Source organism: Zootermopsis nevadensis, unplaced genomic scaffold (genome assembly GCF_977971745.1).
Source record: "Zootermopsis nevadensis isolate Lab colony 2312 unplaced genomic scaffold, Znev_1.0 Znev_ptg000003l, whole genome shotgun sequence".
NCBI lineage: Eukaryota > Metazoa > Arthropoda > Insecta > Blattodea > Termopsidae > Zootermopsis > Zootermopsis nevadensis.
This window is the reverse complement of record NW_028259135.1, coordinates 12,319,040-12,343,755: the sequence shown is the minus strand read 5'-3', so window position 1 is coordinate 12,343,755 and position 24,716 is coordinate 12,319,040. Positions and strand designations below refer to the sequence as shown.

Sequence of the window (24,716 nt, the reverse complement as noted above, 5' to 3'; positions counted from 1 at the left end):
AAACAAAAGAGGGATATAACGCCCACATTAGTCACGTCGCGCTGTGTGGCGTTTGTGTTTCATTCCTTTGGTTGAACTTGACAGATGGGTCGCTTTTTGAATGCAAATTATTTACCGTGGTTCGAAAGGAAACGTCTTAAGTAGAACTGGATCCACCGATTATGGCCGCTGACCTCGTAGGGAGTGCCCAGAATGCGGGCCATTCAATGAAGGGGGGAATTTCCGTCGGTCAGTACAGTCTGTGTCACTACAGCAATGTAGAAGCCTGATAATTGTCGTCTTGTGACTGTGCTGTGCTAACAACGTGACACCTGTTCGTTGCAAACTCCTTTCTGGTCATTGATAACTCCTCGTATCACAGACAAACCACCGACGTCTAACTCAAAGAAGGACGAAATGAAAGCCTGGCTATTGGAAATAAACATCTCAGTTTGTGACAACGTGTTGAAAGCTCAACTGTACGATTTAAACAAATTAAATAAGTCAAAGCACAAATTTTATGTGTTTGATGAGATTTTAGCAGACAAAGAACGCACAGTGCAGAGACTTCCGCCGTACCATCCCGATATAAACCCCATTGAAGTTTTTTGAGGAGACGTAAAACAACGGGTTGCAAGAAAGAACACAGTACTTAAAATTAAGGACGTCGCCAGAGATTCGAAGAAATTGGGCAAGAGGAATGGGACAATGTATGTCAGCATGTGGGAAAACTAGAACAATTTTATTATGAACAAGAAGGCATAATCGAAGAATTACTCGAGTCTTACATTTAGTCGTGAAGCGAAACTCACCCTGGTGAGACTCGAGGTTCTCAAGGCGATGCGCATAAAGATAGCTGTCTTCTGCGATGTAGCATCGTGTAATAACCCTGATGACGACGGCAGAAAGATCCTACGAAACTTTGATCAATATCTACCAGATTACACGGAGCAAAAATCTAAAAGACAAAGGTGATTTTTCGGAGGAAATCAATCTGTTTCATGTATTACTTTACTACGTAAACAGAGTATGGACCCGCATTAATATTTCCGAGTTGACCGTTTCTAACTGCGGAACGAGCCACATACTAGCAAAAGGGGCGCGGACCGCGGGTTGAGGTGACGTAGAAATGTAGTTTGGCGGTAACCTTTCGGTCTCCTTCTTCCATCCATTTACAAGTTTTGCATGCAGCGTGAATGTGATGCGAATTAAAATGAGATCCCTGTAGACTCGGTATCAGCCCGACTTCAAGAACCGTCCCAGAGCCTTAAGTCGCTAAGGTTCACTTCGTCATTTGAAACGCATACAAAGATCAACATTAAACGTGATGTGGTAGATAGAACATTCTTCTCCCTGATGTATCTGTAACAGCATCCACGAGAACTCGGCCCGGAGCAGTGGAGTGGAAATGCAGACTAACTCATACCAAAGACAGAGAGACGAAGCAAATCGCACAATATAAGAAGGAACTAAGTCCGGAGACATGAAAACTCAAGCTAAAATATTCAGAAAGCGTGTCTAACCTTACTTCGACAGTATTAACAAATAAACGATACTGTATCAAGTAGAGAAGTCACGTGACCTCATACACGAGATTAAGCCATGTACCGATCCATTTATGCTTATAATTTCCACTAACAGACTTACAGATTAATACCATGTTGAATTATTCCAAATAGCCTTAATGTTTCGAAGCATCGTCACGACTGTAAAAAAGGTTTTGCACAAAATTTGTATGTAAATTAAAAAAAAAAAAACATTGCAAAAATGTTTATAAAATTTCACATTCCAAAGTCCGTTCAGTTGTTACTTAGTATCAATTAATTTACGGCTAAACGAACCAAATTTAATGAAAATCTGACAGTCCCTTCAAAAGGTTAGTAGGGGAAGAGAGATACTGACACAATGTCATTACAAGCCTCTTTCATTAACAGTCCTGGCAACAAGTGCATGCTAATAACATGAGTTAATTTTAATTCTAACCACTTAACACTGATGATGGCCGATGAGTGCTGTACTGAAACACACTTGTGTTTCTGTTCCTGTGTTTGCATGCCAGACTCAAGTATTTGTTCGTGTGGCGTGGGTTAATATCCGTATTTGCCAGATTTAGGTTTATATTTGCGGTCTCTGCCTATCTCGGCGTGCGTTATACATTTCGTATTGACTTTGACATGCCTGATTTACAGCGGGACTTACACAGCACAGATCTGCAAACAATGACACAAATACCACCAGCAGAAGTCAGCTAGCCGCAAAGGGATGTGTACAATTGAAAGAAAACACAATTTGTGATTATTTTATGATAAGATACAAGTCACTTCTATGAAAATTTTTTGATAGATAATCTACATTAACTCAAAGCAGAAAAAAAAGTGAAGTTCTTTTTGGAGGTATGTTTTATGACATATATATTTTGATCCAAACACTTATTACGACTGTGAGTCGATAAAAATCTGTCAGATTATAGCCTGTTTTAAAGATTCAACGCAAACGTGATGTGGAGGAATGTAATATATGAAATTATACACAGAATTGGATCACTAAATTAAATCATGAGGATGGAAGCACTATTTTCCCCCAAAAGGATGCTAACCACTTACATGTCTACACCTTATTTCAAGAAGTCAAAATTAAAACATAGTATGTAATTACCCTGACAATAGCCTATATTTATTTAGTGTTCTGTCTGACGACAGGTCCATATGAACAGGATCCTTCCATCCTTTTCTCGGACTGGGACCTGTTCATATACGTTCTTGGCAGATGATCCAGAAGTGGTTTGCCATTGCCTTCTTCTGTGTGTGAATGGAGTAATTGTTGGGATGCCACGGAGAAACCGGGGAAGCCCCCGGAGGAAAACTCCGTGTTGTCTAGACCACGGCCTTGCCCAACACAAGTTATAAATTCGGGCACCGCCGGGAATGGAACCCGAGACCCCAGGATTATAAGGCAGCGTTCTAACCGCTAGACCACCTCATCTTATTATTATTAGTGTTCTGTCTGACGACAGGTCCATATGAACAGGATCCTTCCATCCTTTTCTCGGACTGGGACCTGTTCATATACGTTCTTGGCAGATGATCCAGAAGTGGTTTGCCATTGCCTTCTTCTGTGTGTGAATGGAGTAATTGTTGGGATGCCACGGAGAAACCGGGGAAGCCCCCGGAGGAAAACTCCGTGTTGCCTAGACCACGGCCTTGCCCAACACAAGTTATAAATTCGGGCACCGCCGGGAATGAAACCCGAGACCCCAGGATTATAAGGCAGCGTTCTAACCGCTAGACCACCTCATCTTATTATTATTAGTGTTCTGTCTGACGACAGGTCCATATGAACAGGATCCTTCCATCCTTTTCTCGGACTGGGACCTGTTCATATACGTTCTTGGCAGATGATCCAGAAGTGGTTTGCCATTGCCTTCTTCTGTGTAATTGTTGGGATGCCACGGAGAAACCGGGGAAGCCCCCGGAGGAAAACTCCGTGTTGCCTAGACCACGGCCTTGCCCAACACCTTGCCCCTTGTCTAATAGTTTATTCACGTTCATTTTACTTTACATAATTTATAGATTACTGACAGCGGTAGGGATCGATCCTGAAACACTACTAAACTTGTAGATAAACCACAAGTCTATGTGGACGGTCATACATTAACGAAGTCGTAACCAATCACAGTAACAAACTTGTAAGTCATGTGACAGTGCACACAGCCACACAGGACGTTCAGCAGTGCGATGCTATTATAACACGACACGGCAATGTCTGGACTTGGTAGTCACCTTGTAGCGAACGCGAGAGAAGATGATACTGTACAGTAAATATTAGCAGCGTTGAGAATCAATGGCTGTCTGTGTTGGAGTCTGGCCGCGTATAACTGTGTTCCACGTGCAAAACAAGACCATCTCCAGCAAGAGAAAGGTTACAGAGGTAGCCGAAATATTAAACCATGGTGTCTTTAAGAAGTGACATTTTTACGCTGTTGATTTTAAGTTCACTAGGCTAATAATTCATACTTTCATCATACATTAATATAAAGAAAAGGAACTTCTTGGAAGATCAGCTAATCGATGGGAGAATAATATTAAAACAGATCCTAATGAAATAGGGTGTGAGATTGTGCAGTAGGGACCAGTGGCACGCTGTTTGTGAACACGGTAATGAAACCAGGTTCCAGAAGTGGAGGGAATTTCTTTACAATATAAACCACTATAAGTTTATCAAGAATAACTCTGCTCAATGGAACTGGATACGTGTTCAAAATTAATGTTCCAAAACTGAGGTTCAGAGTGAACGACTACTGATAATTTATTTTGCGAAATATTGTTTTTACAAAGTAACAAAATGAAAAGTACAGTGAGACATCCTACTTCCAAACTGCAACTACGAGCTTGCGGTGCATAACCATCTTACCATCTCATTGACACCATGTAATTCATGTAGTTGAAATAGAGTCCTTTATGAGGTAAACAATTCTAGGAATCCTTTCAATTCCGGATAACCGACGGGCCTATTCCATTACCACAGGCATTAGGACCCTATTAAGCATGTTTCTCTGGTTAACAAATTCACTAAGCTAAGTCCTTCCTCTTTAGCTAACAAACTTCTTCGTAATTCCCGTATTTTATGGACCCAGAGATCTACAATAGCCGCTGATTTCTGTAAGATCAATTTCAATGTCATCCTCTCGTCTACGACCAAGGCACCCAAATGGTATCTTTCGACTAAAACCTTGTACAAATTTTACATTCCTTCAATTCATGCTACGATACCGATTTGATCATCGTAACAACTTTTGGTGAAAATTATAAACTATTATGCAAATTTTCTTAATCCTCCTGCTACTTATTTTATTTTTCCCCTAAAAGTCTTTTTAATACCGAAACACATGTAAATTTGAGAAAATAATTCATATGCTGACCAGGAACACGTAATTATTTTAATGTTTACTGCATGAAACCAAGGGTTTACTTATATTAGTTAGACACATTGCAAAGCGAAAGCATTTACATACGGAGTATAATTTTGGTTCCCTACTAACGTACTCGCGTTTGACAATTTATATCTTGCAGACTGAGAGGCGGATGGGCAAAATGGAGTTGCAGTCGTGCGCACATAACACCTAAGCCTGCGTCTCGTCTCACAAAGGATCTTGTAATTCGGTTGTGTCAGAAAATTCCATCAACTTCTCTCATGCTTTCCATCAGAAGCCACAAACAAGATATGATTTCCTCATCACATAACTCGCTTTTGCAGCCCCAAACACGTTGTAATACCTGTCATATGTATCAAGTAAAAAGCATAACAGTAATTGGAGACCGCAAGTTGCTGCTCTTGTGTATTCAGGCAACAACATATTCACGCATTTTTGTGCCCTGTGGAAAATCCCATCAGGTGTACCAACTCCTGAAAGCAACATCCTCGTATAGCGCTTGTAAACTGAGACTAAAGACAAATTAGACGGAAAATTATGCAAAACCACTGCCTCTGTGGGACCATAGAGTGGAAGTAAGGAAATATCTACTTATTCTGGCAACATTCATCACCGCCGGACGAATTTGGATGAAATTTGGTATAAACGTTATGCCAATTTTAGTATTATCCTCGAAACTAAATATCCATCACAGAAAATGTTTCAAATCAGAGATTCAGATCATGATGCTTTCTATATTTTGTGTTATGTACACATGTTTTTTTTACGATGGGATATTTTTATGGAAAATAAAAAAACTTATTACAGATGCACAGAAACTTCTATTTACATTTCAATGATGGATTCAAAAATAAAATTACAAACACAGTTTCTGGTGTTTCTGACATGAACTTCATCAGAGAAAATAAATTAAAACTGTTGTATTCTAACGCAAGGCATCTACCATGTTTTTATATTTAAAATATAAAACAACTTATTACAGGCTAACTTCGTGATTATAGAGTTCCGGAAATATCACAGACTCAGACGATAACAAAACATTTCCTCACTTCACTAAGAAGAATTAATACTTTCCTAACAGAAACTTTAATTCATGTGGAATATATTGGAGAAAGTGCAGAACGTAATTTCACGTGCTAACTCTGACCTCTAATTTATATTCACCTCAGCTGAGAAACCAACTTTCCTTCAGATCTATTGCAATCGTCTTGTCATTTAACATTATACAGCGCGTGCAGTTGAAAAATAGTACTTAAATAAGTTGACAGGCTATAAGAACATTGCTACTAAAGAATACAGGATTTAAAGGTTAATTCTGAGAGCACCTAACTCCTGTTATCCATAAATAATTCGGTCAAAAAGACAAATCCAATCTTATTTCCAAAAACCGGGTACAAGGACCCCGGTTTCCGAATTCTTTTTGAAAAGATCTGCCACCTCAGACTTACGCGCTTGTTCGTGTGGTGACGCGGAGAAATCGGTCCCTTTCTTCCAGTCAATTTACTGACTCTGATAGCAATGACTCCTATGTCACGTACACATGACCTCCTGGAGCCAACGATCTATAAAATTATTATTATTTATTTGACTGCAAATGGGTTTTTACCCGGTGGCAGTGGTCCTACAATAAGACACAACAAAACATAAGACAACAAAAACAATAAGAAACAACAGAACAATGAGACAGAACAAAACAATAAGACACAAAAATCATAAGACAACAAAAACAATAAGAAACAAGAGAACAATGAAACAGAACAAAACAATAACACAAAAAACATAAGACAACACAAACAATAACAATAAGAAACAACAGAACAATGAGACACAACAAAACAGTAAGACAAAAAGACATAAGACACAACAAAACAATAAGACAACAAAACAATGAGACACAAAAAACATAAGGCACAACAAGAACAGTAAGACACAACAAAGCAATGAGACACAACAATACAGTAAGACAAAAAGACATGACACAACAAAAACAATGAGACACAAAAAGCATAAGGCACAACAAGAACAATAAGACACAACAAAACAACACACCACACTCAAAATAAAACAGCTCATAATATTACAAAACCGTATAACCTAAAGTACATAACTTAAAAATTAATACCAACTAGACATAAGTCAGTAACAGTAATGAATCACACGTTTCATCAGGACCTTCTCTTCACTTCACTACACTTATGAAACCTTCCCATCCTCACCCCAATTTACCCCCCTTCACTGCACCCACCCATCTATTCCCTTTACTTCACCTCATTTATCACTTTCCTAACCTTCTTCCTAAACGTACTTGGTTTACAGGAGAGAGTCCCTAAAACCTCAGCAGGTAGCTGGTTCCAGAGTTGGATGGTCCTATTTACAAAGGAATATTTTCCGATATCTGTTCTTTGTTTTCTGCTCCTAACTTTCCGAATATGATCGACTCTGCTCAGGTAGTATGGCCTTTGCAATCTGACACCTATAGCTTTCCATGCCCGATCTCCCGTGTACGCCTTGAAGAGAGCACATATTCGTGCTATCTTTCTACGCTGCAGCATGTGAAGTACAAAAGGAGCAGCTGTATACATTTTGAATAAAAGTATACATGAAACAGAAACTGCATGTAGATCGGTTTTAATTGCAAGTCTCAATTTTCTTACCGGAGAAAACGAAGCCTTCAGCAAAAATATTTATATCTGAACAAAATGAATTCTATAATAATATGACGCACCATGAAGCGTATAATTTTTCCAGGTCGGGAGTTACAACAGAAGCTATTTTGTTCCATAAAGAATGGGGGAATGTCCTGACCAGTTCAACGACTATTAGCTTCCCTTAGGAGGAATCTGCTTCTTGGAGTCAGTTAAATTTAATTTTTTAAACGTAATTCCTGCTAATTTTTTTTATTTTATTTCTAACTGAATTCGAAACAAAACATCGCATGGAATCAGAGGTCTGTACCACAGCAGATTTGGACAGATATAGTTGTTATTTAATACTTGGTCAAGTTCATTCTTCGCCTCAAAGTTTTTGATTTGCCTAATTAATTCATGTTTTCTGCTTCAGTAATGGCGTAAACGGACATAAATTATAATACAGACAGAACGGTTAAAACAAAATGAATTCTGTAATATTCGTTCGCATTCATTAACGATGGAAAGTTGGAAAATTGCATTGGAACAGTGGATTTGAAGCTACGATTTCGCTGTAATGACACAAACAAACTCAACACGTCAGCGTGCGAGAACGACACAAAGCGAACTCAGACGGGAATGCCTCCACAACGGGACAACACGTAAAATCTGCCTTTCTCACGAGAAGCGGTTTAAGTTAGGGATTGAGGGCTTCCTAATTCACTACCCTCATGATATTTGTGTGCTATATCATAAAGATCCACTTTTAACCCCATAAAGAACAGTGATAACAATACATACTCCCTATTTTAACATTAAATAATTCTGTATTTAGCTTACAATTTGAGGGGTTTCGTATGATTCACAAAATAAACAATTACTAATTTTAATAAACAACATTAACCCTTTGAAGCCTGCTGGAAAATGTATTCACCTGTTCGGAAATCCGTCTTAACGTTCTTTTGTTTCGGGTGATTCTCAGCGTAAACAAAGATTATTTTCTTAAACAACGTTAATAAACTGAGCGTCGTACAGTGGAATATATTTCCTTTGCATTACGGACTGAACGCGGTGTGGTATAAGTTTACCGACGTTTCAGAGGTGATTGCTGCCTCCATCATTAGGCGATGAGTAACCCTAATTACGGAGGCAGCAAGTGCTTCTTGAATGTCGGCAAACTTATACCACACCGCACTGCGCAACAAATCAGAAGATAGTCATCACTTTGTTATCTCACAAGTTAATAACAACCTTGGTATGATAAATATCCGTGACTACAATTTTTGTTCTTGGTAGTACACGTGGTATGAAAAGGATATAAAAGCAGGAGTAGGTTGATCAAGGCTGCTCTATCGGTGCAGAAGTAAAGCGCGGATCAGGGGCTGAAGAGCTATAAAGGTGTCCCGGGTAGGTAAGTCTCGATTCTCAAGTTTGAAACTACATAAAATATCTGCAGCAATTTCAAGCGAACGAAACTAGGGGTCTGACATAAATTTGATGGTTTAGGGTTTAATGCCTGAGAAGCTGTTCCCTGTCAAAAATAGCACTGCGTGAATTTTTGTTTTGTGAATCAATTCTGATTACTCGTCTTACGAGAAGGGCTGACGTCCATCAAGTTTCTCACTTGATTAATCGACAATGCAGTTAAATTTTTATTGGGCTCCGTTGCTGTCCACTTATCTGAAGTAGATTCATCCATACAATTACAAATTACTTACCATCTTCTGCATAACGAACTGAAACGTCCAAGAAACAGTTTCATCCAAATGTTTATACTTCACCTCACTAAGTAATTTACTCGTCTCCCGCATTTTTTTCTCACCGAGGCGTTTTAAGATAATAAAACATTCATGAAAGAAACTAGATGCATCACGCAGAAGACCTATAAATCGTCTACGACCTTGTGAGGCCTTCATTTGAACACCTCACGGTACATTTTTACTATTACACTGTGCGTTCACTGATAAAGTTGAACGCAGCTGTCACCTCTGGGCTCCCGGCAAGACACAGCGAATCGCTACAACACTTTTACGATACGAGTCAAATATCTCTCCATAAAAACAATAAAATCAACTTACCATTGTTCCTGGGGGCCGGGAAGTGGCAGTTACATTCATCTTAATCACTAAACGCGCTGTATAACTGTACTAATTACGTAACTCAACAGAGAGCACTGCTTCTTGAAGAGCGATAGTGGCTCAACTTGAGAAGATATTCCCTGCCTCCTTCGGAGCCCAATGATTTATTACCATGTCCACTAGAGCCCGCCACTGGGCCCTATCATCAGCCAGATAAATCCAGTCCACACAGCATTTGAACTGTTTTAAACCACTGATTTGGTCACTCCTGCTACATTTTTATAATTATTTATAACGCCTGATCCAAACACTGTAGAATCAATCACCACAACACAAATTCAGTATTGAAATAATGGCTAAAAACATTAATCCAAAATAAAAGCGCTGGAATGCAGAGAGGGTGAACGATTTAAGATTCACGTTCTTACTCACCAAGTATGTTATAATCGATCTTATTTTCCCATCGGCAGGTACAGTAAGAAACATGTGGAAGAGACACCGGATAAACCAAGGAAGAAGATAAATGCTGAAAGGGGCAAAGAAATTTAAGAAGAACCACAAAGAATTAAATCAAGAAAGAAATAATTTCCTGTTGAATTTACACTATAATGTAAGCAAGAACTGCCATGCATGCGTCGCTTACCTCCCAAAATGTACAGGCCGCAGGCGACCAAAGTCTTGTGGTCGCTGTTGAAGTGCCCCATGAGGGCGAACATTGTGGCCACCAACATCAACAGCACCCCCACAGCCTCAAACGGCGTAGACAGCCTGCGGCAAACACATAGGCACGAATCAGTTCTGCTGTAGACCTTAGAGGTCAGAATGTCTTCACAGGCCGACGACAATAATAAATAGAAAAACATAAGACAGCCGTCATCGGGTTTACCGCCGTTAAAACCTCAAATCCTACTTAATAAAATACAGTTTTAGATTCAAATCTTAAGTCAAGAAGTCACTTGAGATACCTCGGCATACGAGGTGCGATCGGAAAATTTCCAGACTGTGTCAATAGAGGGCGAACCGGATGTAGTACGAGCTTCTGCCGCTAGGGGGTGCGGCCTACATTCATAGTGAATCAGTGTGCCAGCCGGCATCATCGAATTAGCATCGTAGTTGAGGACAATACTCGTACTAAATATTATTTATTTATTTATTATTAACTGCAAATGGGTTTATACCCGGTGGAAGTGGTCCTACAATAAGACACAACAAAACAACACACATCACACAAAATAAAACAACTCATAAGATTAAATTACAAATATGACTTTGATTTTTCGGATAAATTCCAACTGGGACAAAAATTAGAAGTATATCCGAGACTAAGGGAGGGCTGGAAGTATAAAAATGATTATAATTATATAAAATATTCAATAATATATAAATTTATGATGAAATGAGGCAGTATATTGAAAGAGACACCACACAAAATATGTCCGAATGAAATTCTACACATCTCAGTACGAAAATCGAATATTCTATTTCGGAAGTCCGGGATACTGCACATTCCTTCCTGCCCAGAACTTCATCCACGCCACAAGAGTTTACTGAAGGCTGTAGACACATCCATGAACCCACAAGTGTGGCAAGTCTCACGCATTGGCCCCAAAACTTTGTTCCGCATTATTTGAAGTTCATATAGGTCAGGAAGGAACGCTTAAATTCCTTATGTACATCCAGCAAGCTACGCGTACTTACACATATGAGATTTGAGGTGCAGGCGACGGTGAAATTTCGAACAGCTGATTTCTGTGAATATGGAGGCACGTGTTTCTCCGAAAATTTGGTAACCACGTAAAGGTCTACAAAGTGTCATAACCCAGAAAACCACAATCCAATTTGCATGCCTGCAACAGAGCAATGAAACTTGAAATTCAAACTGGAAGTTCTCGGAATGTTAGAATAAGATTACTTTCCCTCTAAAGGTTACATTTATGTGGCGAGAGTATTGGTCCATTCTTGTGAAGAATCTTCTAGTACAAATGCCCACAAATTTAAATTCGTCTAATATGATTTGCGACTCTTGTAACTGTTAAGATTCAAACAAATTTTCACATTTTTAGTTCCAATGGCTTATTAGTTGTGACATCTAAAAATTTATCTTTCTCTAATTATGTGTATATTTAATAAACCGTACAAAATAGTTTTGTTTTTGATTATCGTTACAACATTTACTCGATATCCTATACCTCGTTTAACTTAACGATATTGGTAATGGCGTAATAGTGAAATTTGTACGCACAAATATTTACTCGCAAATAGTAACATAAATGGCAAATGAATTATACCAGCTTGAAGTCCAATATGCTTTTTAAGCGGAATTGAAAAGAGTTGGATTTCTGTGTCTTGTCTACTTATGAAATTCGTATCGTACCACGTAAAACTTTATATACCATTTTATCATATCAAAAACAGGATGAAAGGAAATTCGAAGTTGGCTGTCTTCTGGATTGTTGCGCCCTGTAGTCTGGTAGAAGTTTATCAACGTTTCAGAGGTACTTGCTGCCTCCATCATCAGGACAATGAGTGCCTTTGAAACGTCGGTAAACTGCTACCAGACTACATGCACTGCAACGCAGAAGACATCTATCTTCAAACTCACGGCCGTGAAAACCTCAAATCTTATATAAAAAAGAAATTCGACTACAAATATATCAAAACGAACGAAAATAATATCACATAAGCCAGCTTTACGAACAAGACACGCGTTCATCTAAACAAATGAACATCGCAAGGAATTAAACTGGTTCTGAGAAAGGTATTCGATGAACACCCGGGTAAATATATGGCAGAGAGATTAAATTAAAACAGAATATTATAAGGAACAGAAGAATAGTTCCTTTGAAGGTCTCCAAGAACATCAGAAAAGTTTTAAATATAAAGAATTCCAATCTCAGCCTGTTGACTTGAGAAAAACACTTGCACGAACGGGATTTACTGAAGCAAAATGTAAGCCTGAAATAGAAGAAACGAAATTCTTAAGCAAACATCAATCTTTCTCAGTTCCTACAGTAAAAGGTTTGTTGCTTGAAAGTATTCAAATAAACGTTTAGAAGTAATATTCATCTTTCCTTAGCTATTTCAGGTCGTCAGTATTAAGACAACACTATAATGATAATGTTTAAAAGTAATATGTACGACACAAAGCCGAGGCCATGTTCAAATACTTCACTTTGTGTGATATTAAAAGATGTGAACTACAATGTTTGAAATTTAATACAGCAAAGTAGCGAGACAATCTGCTTCTAATTTCGTCTTCAGGAAACATCCGAACTGTGTGAAATTTCAGCTTCCCACGGCGGCGAGTATAAAGATACTTCTGGGATGTTATCGCCCTGATGATGGAAGCAGTAAGCATCTTTGAAACGTGCGTTAATTTATACGAAACTACACGTCATCTTCGTGTTTGTGGTAGGTGTAAGTCAACTCGAACTGTGCATTCCTTTGAGGTAGGTGGGAGCAACAGTTCACGATAATATTTGGCTCTTTTTAGCAAATTAAGAAAAAATAATTTATCATGAAACGTAATTTAAAACAGTACTCTAACGGAGTAATTACGTCAGTGTACTCACAGAAATGGAGTCTGCAGTTGCTTAACTCAGTTACCATTAAGAGCAGGCAATATCAGGAAATTCAACTCGTGATGTGGATGCACTTCAAAGTCTCTTGGTGATTTAAATAAGAAATACGACATGTAACGTAATTTCTAACTAATAACATGAAAAAGAAAGCTTATACGAATGTTATTTTGTTAAAGAGAGTGACATTAGTGGCTACATGTAAACGTAAATGTGGAAAGAACATTTTTACATCAAAAGGCGAGGCAACATTAACACTTTCTTGTGTTGGTTTGACATGAAAGATTAAGTTATAAAACGAGCTGACAAGAGAAGGCATTAATGGAATACTGTCGTAAAGATCTATTGTAATGCACAAGAAGATGATGCTTTGAAAAACACGTGAAAGTATATTTTGTAACACCCGGAGAATAATCCAGTCAAATGATCTTAATATTGGCAAGCGTCTGAATGTGTTCCCAGGTCTGTATAGAAAACCGAATATTAGAAAACACGATACAAAATTTATAGGCTGAATTTGTATTAATGTAACTTATAAAATTTGTTACCTGATGCGTTTTCATGCCTGCAGCTACCGAAACGAAATGAAATGTACGATAACAAAACAAGTCACAAAAGGAGAAGGAAATACGAAAGAAAATAGAGGAACGTAGTCGGAACGGCAGACAGTATGTTCTTTCTGCGGGTGGATCAATCCTAATGAAATTTGAAGAGGGGCCCATAGCGGCAAGAAACGTCTACTTCGATTTTAAAACAAAAATTGCATTGTCTGCTCCCATCCCTAACCCTGTTATTGCAAGTGCAGTACTTTGCCGATAACACAATGAAAGCTCTCCGTCGGCAGATCCGAGCAAAAGAGGCATTAGTCCCACCTCTTGTTTACCGTGTCATTACAATCTGTACGTGCATGGCGGTGTCCCAATGCAATTCGCTGTTGACACCTAGAAATGCGAACAGAACATTTGGACCTGACAGACAGAGAAGATGTTTTAGGAGGATGGAGAGAACTGAGTTACGAAGAGCTTCGTAATTTGTACATTTCAGTAAATAAATACTGTTTGAACTCTGAAGGGTCTATAAAGGATTAAGTTCGATTTTTATTCTCCTCTCACACTCGTTCGTCTCTTTATCTCTTTTCTCTTTCTGCAGAGTAGATGGGTTGCCCGAAATTTCTTGCAAGAAGGTGTGGGTGGTGGAGGTTAAAATGTATCTATCAGGTTCTTTACTTTATTTTATTTTTTGTTTCAGTAAAGGCGTGGCAATTTCTCTGAAGGTACAGAACACCTTGATATGTGTCTTTTGTCCCAAGAGCCTTGGAACTGTTCCAAACGTCGCTCTTCCATTCTTTTTTTTTAAAAAGTTAGCGTAGCGCTTCAAAAGAAACGAAACTTCCTCCTTCGGAAGGATTGAAAAATATGGGAATAGGAAACTTGGAAGAGGCTTAGTACTAGGTCCATATACAACAAAAGTATATTTCTACGTTTGTAAATGCTGGGCCAGCAGAAAGCAACATTATCATGATAATTCTGTAATTCGTTTTCTGTCAAACTTGGTGCTACAAGTATTCCACGAGCATTCCGGACACTGTATCGGGCGTTTCAAGAAACAAAATCAAGTTCATATAAACCCTGACAGACAGCAATAGAGCTTCGGAAAACTCCCTATGATTGACATCGTTTCAGAGAGACAAAACACAAAATTCTATACTAACTGAAATTTAAGTTAATTTATTACTGATGGACATTTATTTTGCCGCCTAGACAATAAATTTTATTTCTCCGTTGTTAACCAGGATGAAATTAAACTAACTATCGAATAATTTACTTAAAACCTGGAGAATCTATGAACGAAATTAGTGGTGAAATTATGTTCAGGTTATATACATTCATGCTTTATCTTTGCAAAGCTACGAACGCCATGAAGTCAGATAAAGAAGAAAGAGGGATAAAATATGAAAAAAGATATAAAAATTTTAAAATTGCGCTGAAATGTTGTTTTGGTCGATGTTATTCGCAGGTTATAACTCAGATTGGCACGCAAGAAGTCTTGAGGTGAAGGTAAGACTGCAATGAGATCATGTCACCACAGAGAACCTACAGAACGCTCCGACAGAAGCCAGAACTCTCCCCAGTCCCTGGGGCGCAAAACCTGGTGACACGGTGACATCGAAACATCTTGCTGCTCCCTTTTGAACACAAGATTGATGAGTGCTTCTGCACTTCCTGCTAGGGCGCAGGTTTACACAACTTACGATTTCTGACATGCGATTACGTAACAACAAATAAATACAAAATTATACGGAGAAAATGTGCCGATGTGTTGGAGTTTTACGTACAGCATGCCGCATGCAGCATTTATTCTAGGGGTGCCTCTGACGACCGCTGCAACTTTACAGACAAAGAGCCCCTAATCGATAATGCTCGTGCATTCTGCAGTCCTAACAACATAACACTAAATTAAGTTTTGTTTAGTGACCCCTTAGAGTAGACGACGTTTTTGATACGATGTGTAAAACACGAAAATACGGAAATAATCTGCTAGCATCTTCCCCTGCCAACATCCCCTTAAATGTGACGTCATCTACCGGCACACCTAGATTGAATGCAGTGTAACGATCCTCTGGGGTCCCTTACGGGCGGGAAATTTCGTGTCTAGCTCAGCTACTACTTGGTAAGAACTCGGCACGTTTGACTTAATTAGTTATAAACTGAAGGAACCGCGGTTCTTTTTAAATTACCAACATACTTTTCTAAAGTTTCTAAATTGTCATATTTATATTTGTCATTACAACTGTTTAAATCTATTTTGCTTCCCATTACAAAGTCACGGGAGAATACAAACGATCTGATTTTAAACAAATAACAGTTAACATTATTTCAAAAACTGAAGGACTTGTGGTTTAATTACATATTACTCAATTTGAGTGAAATTAATTTTCATGGCATACAGGACTACTACCCATATCTTAACTGTGACCCTCAAAATCATATAAGAACTCAAATTCACTCCTACCTTAACTGTCAGCTGTCAGACAGGAAATTGATGCAGTTTATACGTTATCACAAAAACGGTGATATACACACAGTCTCGCCAATTGCTAATGTGGGTATCCACACAATTCTCAAAAGTCCCAATTTTGCCTTTTAATTTATTCCGCCCCCCTCCCCCCGAAAATACCGGATTTTAGGACGAAAACAACTTTTTCCCTACCTCGCATATAAACGCCAACGAAATTATTATGTACGTCACATTTATGTTACATTAGTTTGTTTGTAACGAAAAATAAAGTTGTCAGAAGTTTTAGAGTTGTAAAGCGAGGCCCACGATTTACCCAGTCTGCACTCCCACAGGCCAGGAACTGGCCATAGAATTTATGGAGACATGATGAAACCGAAGTCCACTAGAGCGGCATAATCTGTTACACGCAGTCCACTGGACCAAGACAGTCCAATTGTCGCTTGAGCTCCTTACAGCTGGACGGTTGGATATCTTTGTTTTCACTTGTCGTGTTTCATCCCCCTGTCCCTTATTGTATCACTGAAGATTATGACGCACAGAATAACTAAAGCATTACTAATTTTCAACCTTTCGTGAAACAAAATGCAGAAGAAGCCAGTTAAATCACTGGAACAAAACGTACTTGAAGATTGGCCTTTACTCAGCGCCCTGATGATGGAGGCAGCAAAAACCTCCGAAACATTCATAAACTTCTTCCAGACTACAAGCCGCTTCAACACAGAAGACAGCCATCTTCATACTCGCCACCGCCAAAACTACAAACACTTGGTTCCTTATAATTACATGTTTAGAATTTCCAAAACTTGTTTCTGCTATGAAAACATGTTGGAAGATTTTATTACCGAGAATAAAAGTATGAAGCTTTTAAATGACTTATCAGCTCCAGGAAAGCGCCAAATACCCAGTAAGATTATTAAATTCCTCTTACGAGATTCGAACCAAGAAGCTATCGAAACACAAGTGCGCTAACTTAGGTTAAAACTGCTCAGTTACGTAACGGTGAAACGCGTAAAGGACAACGCTGAAAACAATTGCCTGTAAAGTCTCCGCAAAATCAAAACATTTCACACAACAACGCAACAGATCATCACAGCTTTTTACTCCGATTAATTTCTTGTCCGGGAGAATTAGATTCAACCATGAAACAAAACATTCTACAAACAATTTTCCCGCAGTGTACTTTAATAAAAATGACTTTATAACCCTCATGCACTCCACAAAGCATGGTTTGATTATTTAACGTGTTTCGACACTCCATATGTCATCATCACGTACGAATATTATTTTCATTAAATTACAAATTAAAATTGTTATTATTAATTTCTGACTGTTGGTTAACGAACACATCTGTCAATGACACATACATTTGCGAAAATCAATGCATATATTGGAATATTTGTACAGTGTATGAGGATTAATCTGCGATAATAATGTAACAAAAGACGATATTTTGATTATGAGTGAGTAGAGAGAAGACGTATTCTGTGAGTAGAATCAAAACAGAAATTTTACAAAGTACTGTTAGTGCTAGCCAGACTGAACGGAACAGAGTTAAAATATGCTAAGACTATATAAAAACTTTTATTAGAAAATTACCCGAGATAAGGTCTATAAGTAAGGACTATTAGTACTAACAAGACTAACAAATATAGGCTTACAGCCCTAATGAGCAAGCAGGGAGTTACGAGTGAAACGAAGTCATTAAGTCTACTTTCCTACTGCACAAATTTCTTATCATACAGAGCTTGAGTTTTAATGTTATACTTCGGTAAGGTAGGCTTATTACCTAGAAATGAAATGAAATGGAGTTAGCCTTCTGAGTTCATGGGTCAAGCATGCACACCGTACTTAAACCACCAGGGACGCGTGCACTTTAACCTTTCAAGCTTCTAAAACAATTGACCGATTTTTACGAAATGCGGTACAAACTTAATGTCACTGTAGGTCAACCCAACCTCAAAGTTTTTAATTCCGGTCAAACGGCAAAGACAAATTCTTACACGCTCATAATTGATTATAACCCTTCCATCTCTTGCGATTCTAGGTAATTTCACGCAGTCTAACGATTTTGTTAAATAACTTTAGAATAAATATTGCTAATAAGTGGAACGGAGCACAGAGAATTACAACCGCCGAACATAGAAAATTAATCACCTTCCCCTTTATCATTAATCACTACACTGTCTGTTCCGCGCGGAACATCAAACTAACGAACAGAAGGAAAGCTCCCTTTAGAATTAAGCTCGGAACCGAAAGCTCCTATCAGGTCGCGTAATATTGTAGCCGCTGTATGGGCACTAGCCTACACCAACTCTGAGCGTGGGATGATATTCGGATTCTATCGGCTTTTGATGCATCTAGAAAGAGAAAATGTACATCGTGAGATTGGAGCAATTGCGCTTATTAAAAGATGCTGAGGCCAGACCCCATGATGATATTTCATGCACTGACCTTTGTAATCTTATTTATCCATGGATTACGTAACGATCCTACCAGAAGCTCAGACTGTGCAGCGTCGGATGATGTGTGATCATTTAATAATGAATTGGAAAGGATACGGAAGGAAGAGGTGCCAGAATCATTAAAGGTACTATATCGGAATTTCCCTGGAGATACTAACGAACACTACTATGGTACAGTCCGTATTGAGAAACTGACTCGTTTTTAATGCTCTGTAGATTTGATATTCGATACAGAATTGTCCGTGATGTTTCGGGACACGTGACACACGAAATCCGGCATTGGTATCTGAGGCTCTCACAGTGGTGAAGCCCTGTAGTCTTGCAGCCGAAGAACAGAAAACTGGCGACCACGTACAAGACTACATTGCCCAGTAACCCACAAGAGCACAGTCCGCATACAAGTTCCTTATTACGCAATTTTCTACTTTCCACTTCTGGTATTTGTTTCTGTCCAAATGAAATTCTCACCACTCATCAGGTCCCATAGTCATCCTTTCCGTGGCACGAGGCAGTAAGTTCTTACGCTCCGCCGTCCACTTACTTTAATGTTACCATTCTCATGAGTTATTTAAAAAATTACACAGCAGTTCTATTGTCTTTGCCAGTCTGTCCGCCTTCAAGTGTCACGTACAGAATCACATAACCGGCAAACACTCTTTCTGTGTTTTACATCAATGATCATACGACACATGTTGGTTCAAATCGGGTCGCTGCTTACTTATCGCCCTGACGATGGAGGCAGTAATGACCTCCGAAATCTCAGTAACATTCTACCGGATTACACGGCGTAACATCCCAGAAGACAGTTATCATTGTAGTTCATATCATTTCAAAAAAATCCGTCCTTTATTTGAAGCTCAACGCGTGAACGAAATGTATACATTTTCTAAAAAAAAAATACTAATAACAATTGTTGAATTATGTTATGTAAATATGTAAGATGATTCAGTATATATTTATTTATTATTTCAGTCTATACACAAACTTAATTTTAATTTTTAAATGTTGTTGTTAAAATTAAAATTAAAATTTAGCGCTTTTCATCGTTATTACGATGTTACATTTCAGCGCTTATTATTTTACGACATGTTTCGATGCTATTGCATCATCCTCAGGTTTTTTATTGTTATTTTCATCTTTAAAACTAATATATATTTATTAATGCAACCTTTTCTTGATTTATTTGTTTTGTAGATTTCTTTTTGTAGGTATTCCTTTTGATCTTCGTAGTATTTTGCATATTTTGGTCAGTTGTTCATCATTCTGTGAAACAATTAATTAACATTCGAATTATTAATTATTAATGTATAAAAAGTCAAATCGGGTTACTGAAATTTTTCGCCTGTTGTTAATTTCTGGGGCAAACATATGTTTTCATGAAAAAGGGAACATTAGATTTTTTACTGTGTATTCTATTAAGGAAAACAGTCACAGACAGTGTTACAGCCTGTTATATGGTTATCAGAGATTCGGCTGTAATTGAACGGCTGTTTGTTTAAATAATTTAGAGTCTGCTATTCCCTTAGTTTTGTTGCTACTGGACGTGTTCTATTATCTCCTATGATTAGTTTCGCTGTCACTGAATCCAGCCGGTCGACATGTGCAGACAGGAACACAATATGATCACTGACTAATAATGTATACAAATTATACGTTTCCACATTTTCCTAACGTCAATTAATAAAATGCGTTCGCAACCGAACGTATGATGTGACGGTGTTTAATTCCCCGACTCGATTATCCTAATTATAAATTTTGTGTTCTTATTTAGTATTGAAAGGAAAACGAGTTAATATTAAATAAACTAATCAGCAACATTTAACAATTTTAAATATTTTGTAGTTTTAACGCTGTAGATTGGCGTTACATAAGCGCCCAGTTTGAATCTCTTACAGCTTACCAGATATTTTGTTTGAAAAAAAAAAAAACTCATAGTTCATAAATTTAAGAAAAATTATTAGTGTTATCAAATGGATTAAGATAAGACTGGCGGAATTGTAGCACACAAGGGGTGATGAAAATTTCATTGAAAATTTTGGTCGAAAACCTGAAAGAAAGAGACCACTCGAGAGATCAAAGAGTGAATGGAATTACGATATAAAAAAAACAGAGTTTCGGGCTCTGAGTTAGATTCATTTGGTTCTGGACACGAACCAGTGGAGGCCTCTTGTGAATGCGTCAATGAACCACAAGGTTCGATTAAAGAAGAAACATTTCTCTGTGTAAATGAGAGACTACTCATTTCTCAAGAAGGGCTCTGCTCCACGTATTGTGTGTAGACTGCACTCAGGGGGCAAGAACGGAAAAGGGACAAAACGCGTATCATACTTCGAAAAATCCAAGTGACAGCAGAGAAACGGCTTTTTCAGTCGGAAGTCACAGAGGACCGAGTTAGTTTGACCGTGGGTTGACGGAACATTGAACACTGCCTTTTGTCACACCTTATGTAATAAAATGCCTTTGAACAGACCTATTGGTATGCCAGACAGATTAAAGGGGTAATGGTGGGGAAAGGGAACAACAATAAATCTGTGTCTGGACAAACCCTAAAGGCGAGTATCCATCCCTACACCAACCCATAACCTTTCTAGCAGGAAAATACCTCACCTCCTAAACTAAGTTTTTTTTTTTGTACGTTACTGCCAAAGAATAATACAAAAACCTTTGTGTTTTCGCCCTCAGGGCAATGATTTTGATAGGAACTATCCCATATATATACGAGACATATTCCATCATAGAGAAAACGAACGCAAACAACAAAAACTTTCTCTGTGCCTCTGTGCGTGTGTACTTTTTTTCCAGGGAAGTTCTTTGCTCCATCGTTAAATTGGTATTTGCAGTAGTTGGCAGCAGAATCATCCGAACAGGGTCTGCTTACTGAGCAACCTCGCCTCCGTTTTATTACTCCTGCTTTTCTCTATTGAGATTGATTGTTGGATCAATTTTAAGAGCAATCACAAGTCAGGATGAGACGAAACGAACGGGAAACTCCACTAAACTACGAATGGTAAACATGAAAGCGAGTGACTGGCAGAACTGCGTCAACCGGGTTTTGAAATATGGCCAGCTTTCTTATTTAAATTAATAAAATATACTCATATGTCCTGGTATTCGTCTTGTTTCCATTCAGATTTCTGAACTTTCAAATGCTTTACCTACACTAAACCCACCTTTATCAGGAGGACAAGCAGGCAATGCCTGGGAACCTTCGTAGCAGCAAATCAAAATTTATGTGCCCCCCCTCTTAAATTCTTCTTTGGCTTTGATGGGTTAATTTTTCTGGTGCACTAATTTGTTTGCAGAACATGACAAGGAATATAAAAACATGTACGTATTGAAGATTATGATATGCTAATGCTTGCTGTTATTTTTATTCGATGAAAAAATATCATTGAAAAGTTTCTATTCTTAACTCAAAGTTGGATATAAAAGTAATATAAATATATCCTCAGGAGGTGACAGGATCTTTTTCTCACTACTTAGAAGTTCAGCAGCAAAGAAATCTCTCATAAGAAAGTTTCCTTCCTGTTTATAATTTTAAAATTGTTATACTTTACGGAATGACGTCACTGACATTGCGAAATTAATATGAAAATTACCCATAATTTGTACTGACCACCAAACATTATTAGAGTGATAAAATCAAGGACGATGAAATCAACATGTAGCATGCATGGGGAGATAAAAATTGCGTACATATTTTGGTAGAAAGGCCTAAAGCATATAGGCATAGGTGGGAGGATAATATTAAAATGGAGTTTAGGGAAATAATTCTGAAGTGTGTGACTGGTTTTATTTGGCTCAGGACAAGGACCGATATACCTACACTGAAACTTAGGATATGCACAAAAGCGAAGTATTCTTGGCTAGCTTAGCGACTAGTAGGTTCTCAAGAAGGACTGCTCCATGGAAATGTTTAGGACCGTATCTGTATGTTGCAGATATCCATGTTTACTTGTAATGTAGCACGTTAAGAGAGCATGTAGAGAAATTTGAAAGGAGTTACATTCAAATCTGAACCACCTGGTCATCGAGAGATTCCAGTTAACAATTCATGAACCAATTCACCGACGAAACCAGCAGCAGAGGTGGAATTAGGAATTTTTTCGTTGTGCGGGTGAATTTGAATTGTCAATTGCAGCATATGTCTTCAGGGAACTACGTCATGTTATAACCACGGCTGCCTGACTCAAGCCCATTCGCTCTGTAATATAGTTTCATCGACCTGAATTTGACTACCTGATGTTGAAAAGTTACAGACACAGTAAAATGTACCGAATACAGCCCCCCCCTCCCCCCAGTCAGGGATTATTACAGGCTGGACGTCCGGGGCTCGATTCCCAGCAGGGTATGATTTCTGTATTCGTCACATTGTCCAGACCGACTCAGGGGCCCATCCAACTGGCACTACGAGCAAAGCAGTCAAGGAATAAAACCAACAATCTTCTCCATCTAGTGCCGAGTTTGAGAATACGTGGAGCTACACCTCCACTTCTTTTCCGAGTACATCGCGTGGTACTTCGTGAAGCATCACAGACAGTTTCCGGTGAAATCTTGTCCGGGTTACTAGTCATACGACAGATATTTGTAAAAACCAAATGCAGCACGCTGTAAGGTTTTACTGTTCCTACTGCAAACTTAAATCGCCGAGTCAGTGAGTCGCAGAGTGAAAAGTTTGCAAAGTGGTTGTGACTTTCTGTTATGAATTTAGCTCTTCAAGAATTCTCTCAGCAACAGAAGACTTTGGGGGCTCTCAAACCACCTCAAACCACTTTACTTAAGACACTTTACACAGCCTGATTTCTGGCCATTGCAAAACATAAAAGATTCAAAGACAGCAATTTGCCAGCTGAACAAACTCTACTCAATGAAGAAGCATTACGTAAATGTTCCAAAAGTAGGACGTAAATAAGGAGGGGGAGACTATTTTGGAAAGACTAAAGAGTTTTCTTCTCGCTCTCAGTTTTCAGAATTACCTTTTTCATCTAAAATGGATCTTATTCTTGCATCCGCGTCGTAATTCCTTAGTGAAATATAACACATCTACTTTCTCAGAATAAAGTCTCTATTGTTCTCTGTTTCATCAGCGAGCAGAAAAGTCGAGAGTCGAGCGCATATTTGCAGAATTCTTTAGTATCGACTCTTTCGAATTATTATGGATTACGACTCGGACTTCAATTTACAACTTCGATGGTACAAAATCCGGGGCGAAGAAAAGTTGTTGATTCTTTGACTGCGAATTAATTTTTTCTTTGACCTTATTTTTGTGAAATAAATTGAGTCTTCAGTTCTGCCGCTTTTCTTTAATTACTTCACTAATGAAGTGATAATTGAGTTGGTAGCGGGGTTCTCGCGTTGTTTGTTTCCTCGCCAGAGAGACGCAGATTAGAGAAGCGAAGGAGATGCGACAATACGAGAGAAATAAAACACGACGCTCGAAGCTAGTTCGTTATCTTCCTTCGTAATTTATGTTCTCATTTTAAAAGTCGGGACAGAAGATACGGAATATATTGACTTCCGAAACTATTAAAAGACTTCAATATAACAAATAACAGAACCTGTTCCTAGCATGAGATAAACAAAGTAAGGAGGAAACAAAGAGAGAAATATAGAGAGGGGAATGTAGAAATTATAAAAATAAAATGAAATACAGAAAGAAGACAGAACAAACAAGGCGATAAGAAAGAATTAACCTGATTAAAAAACAAGCAGACAGGTATAAAAAAAATGAGAAAAGAAGAATTTAAAGTCAGACAGCTCGATAAAAAAAAGGATAGAAGATAGAAAGAAAGTACAGAAATAAATACACAAGGACCGGAGCATTTTGAAGTCCGCAGTGTCTACGCGTCGCATGCTGATCTGCCAACTTCTCAGCCAGCGAGTAGCGACATGGCTTCTCCAATACAAAAACTGTGGAGATTTCTTTCAGAGTAGCATTGTTCTCCCACCAGTTCCTGTTGCCGACGTCACAGAATAACAAGACGTCGGTCTTGCGAACGTTTTTCTGCCATAGCTGGGCTACGTCGAGGTTTCCGCGGCTCTGG

The 24,716-nt window shown here is 38.4% G+C and overlaps 1 protein-coding gene across 4 annotated transcripts in view; it reads right to left on the bottom strand.

Moving 5' to 3' along the window:
• The window catches only part of LOC110838291 (uncharacterized), a 218,701-nt gene that overhangs the window by 44,656 nt on the left and 149,329 nt on the right, over nucleotides 1-24,716 (bottom strand). For all 4 annotated transcript variants that reach the window (XM_087342553.1, XM_087342554.1, XM_087342555.1 and 1 more), the window contains one exon: nucleotides 10,258-10,382. In XM_087342553.1, the coding sequence (XP_087198679.1) occupies nucleotides 10,258-10,382 (125 nt within the window). The remainder of the gene's footprint in view (nucleotides 1-10,257; nucleotides 10,383-24,716) is intronic.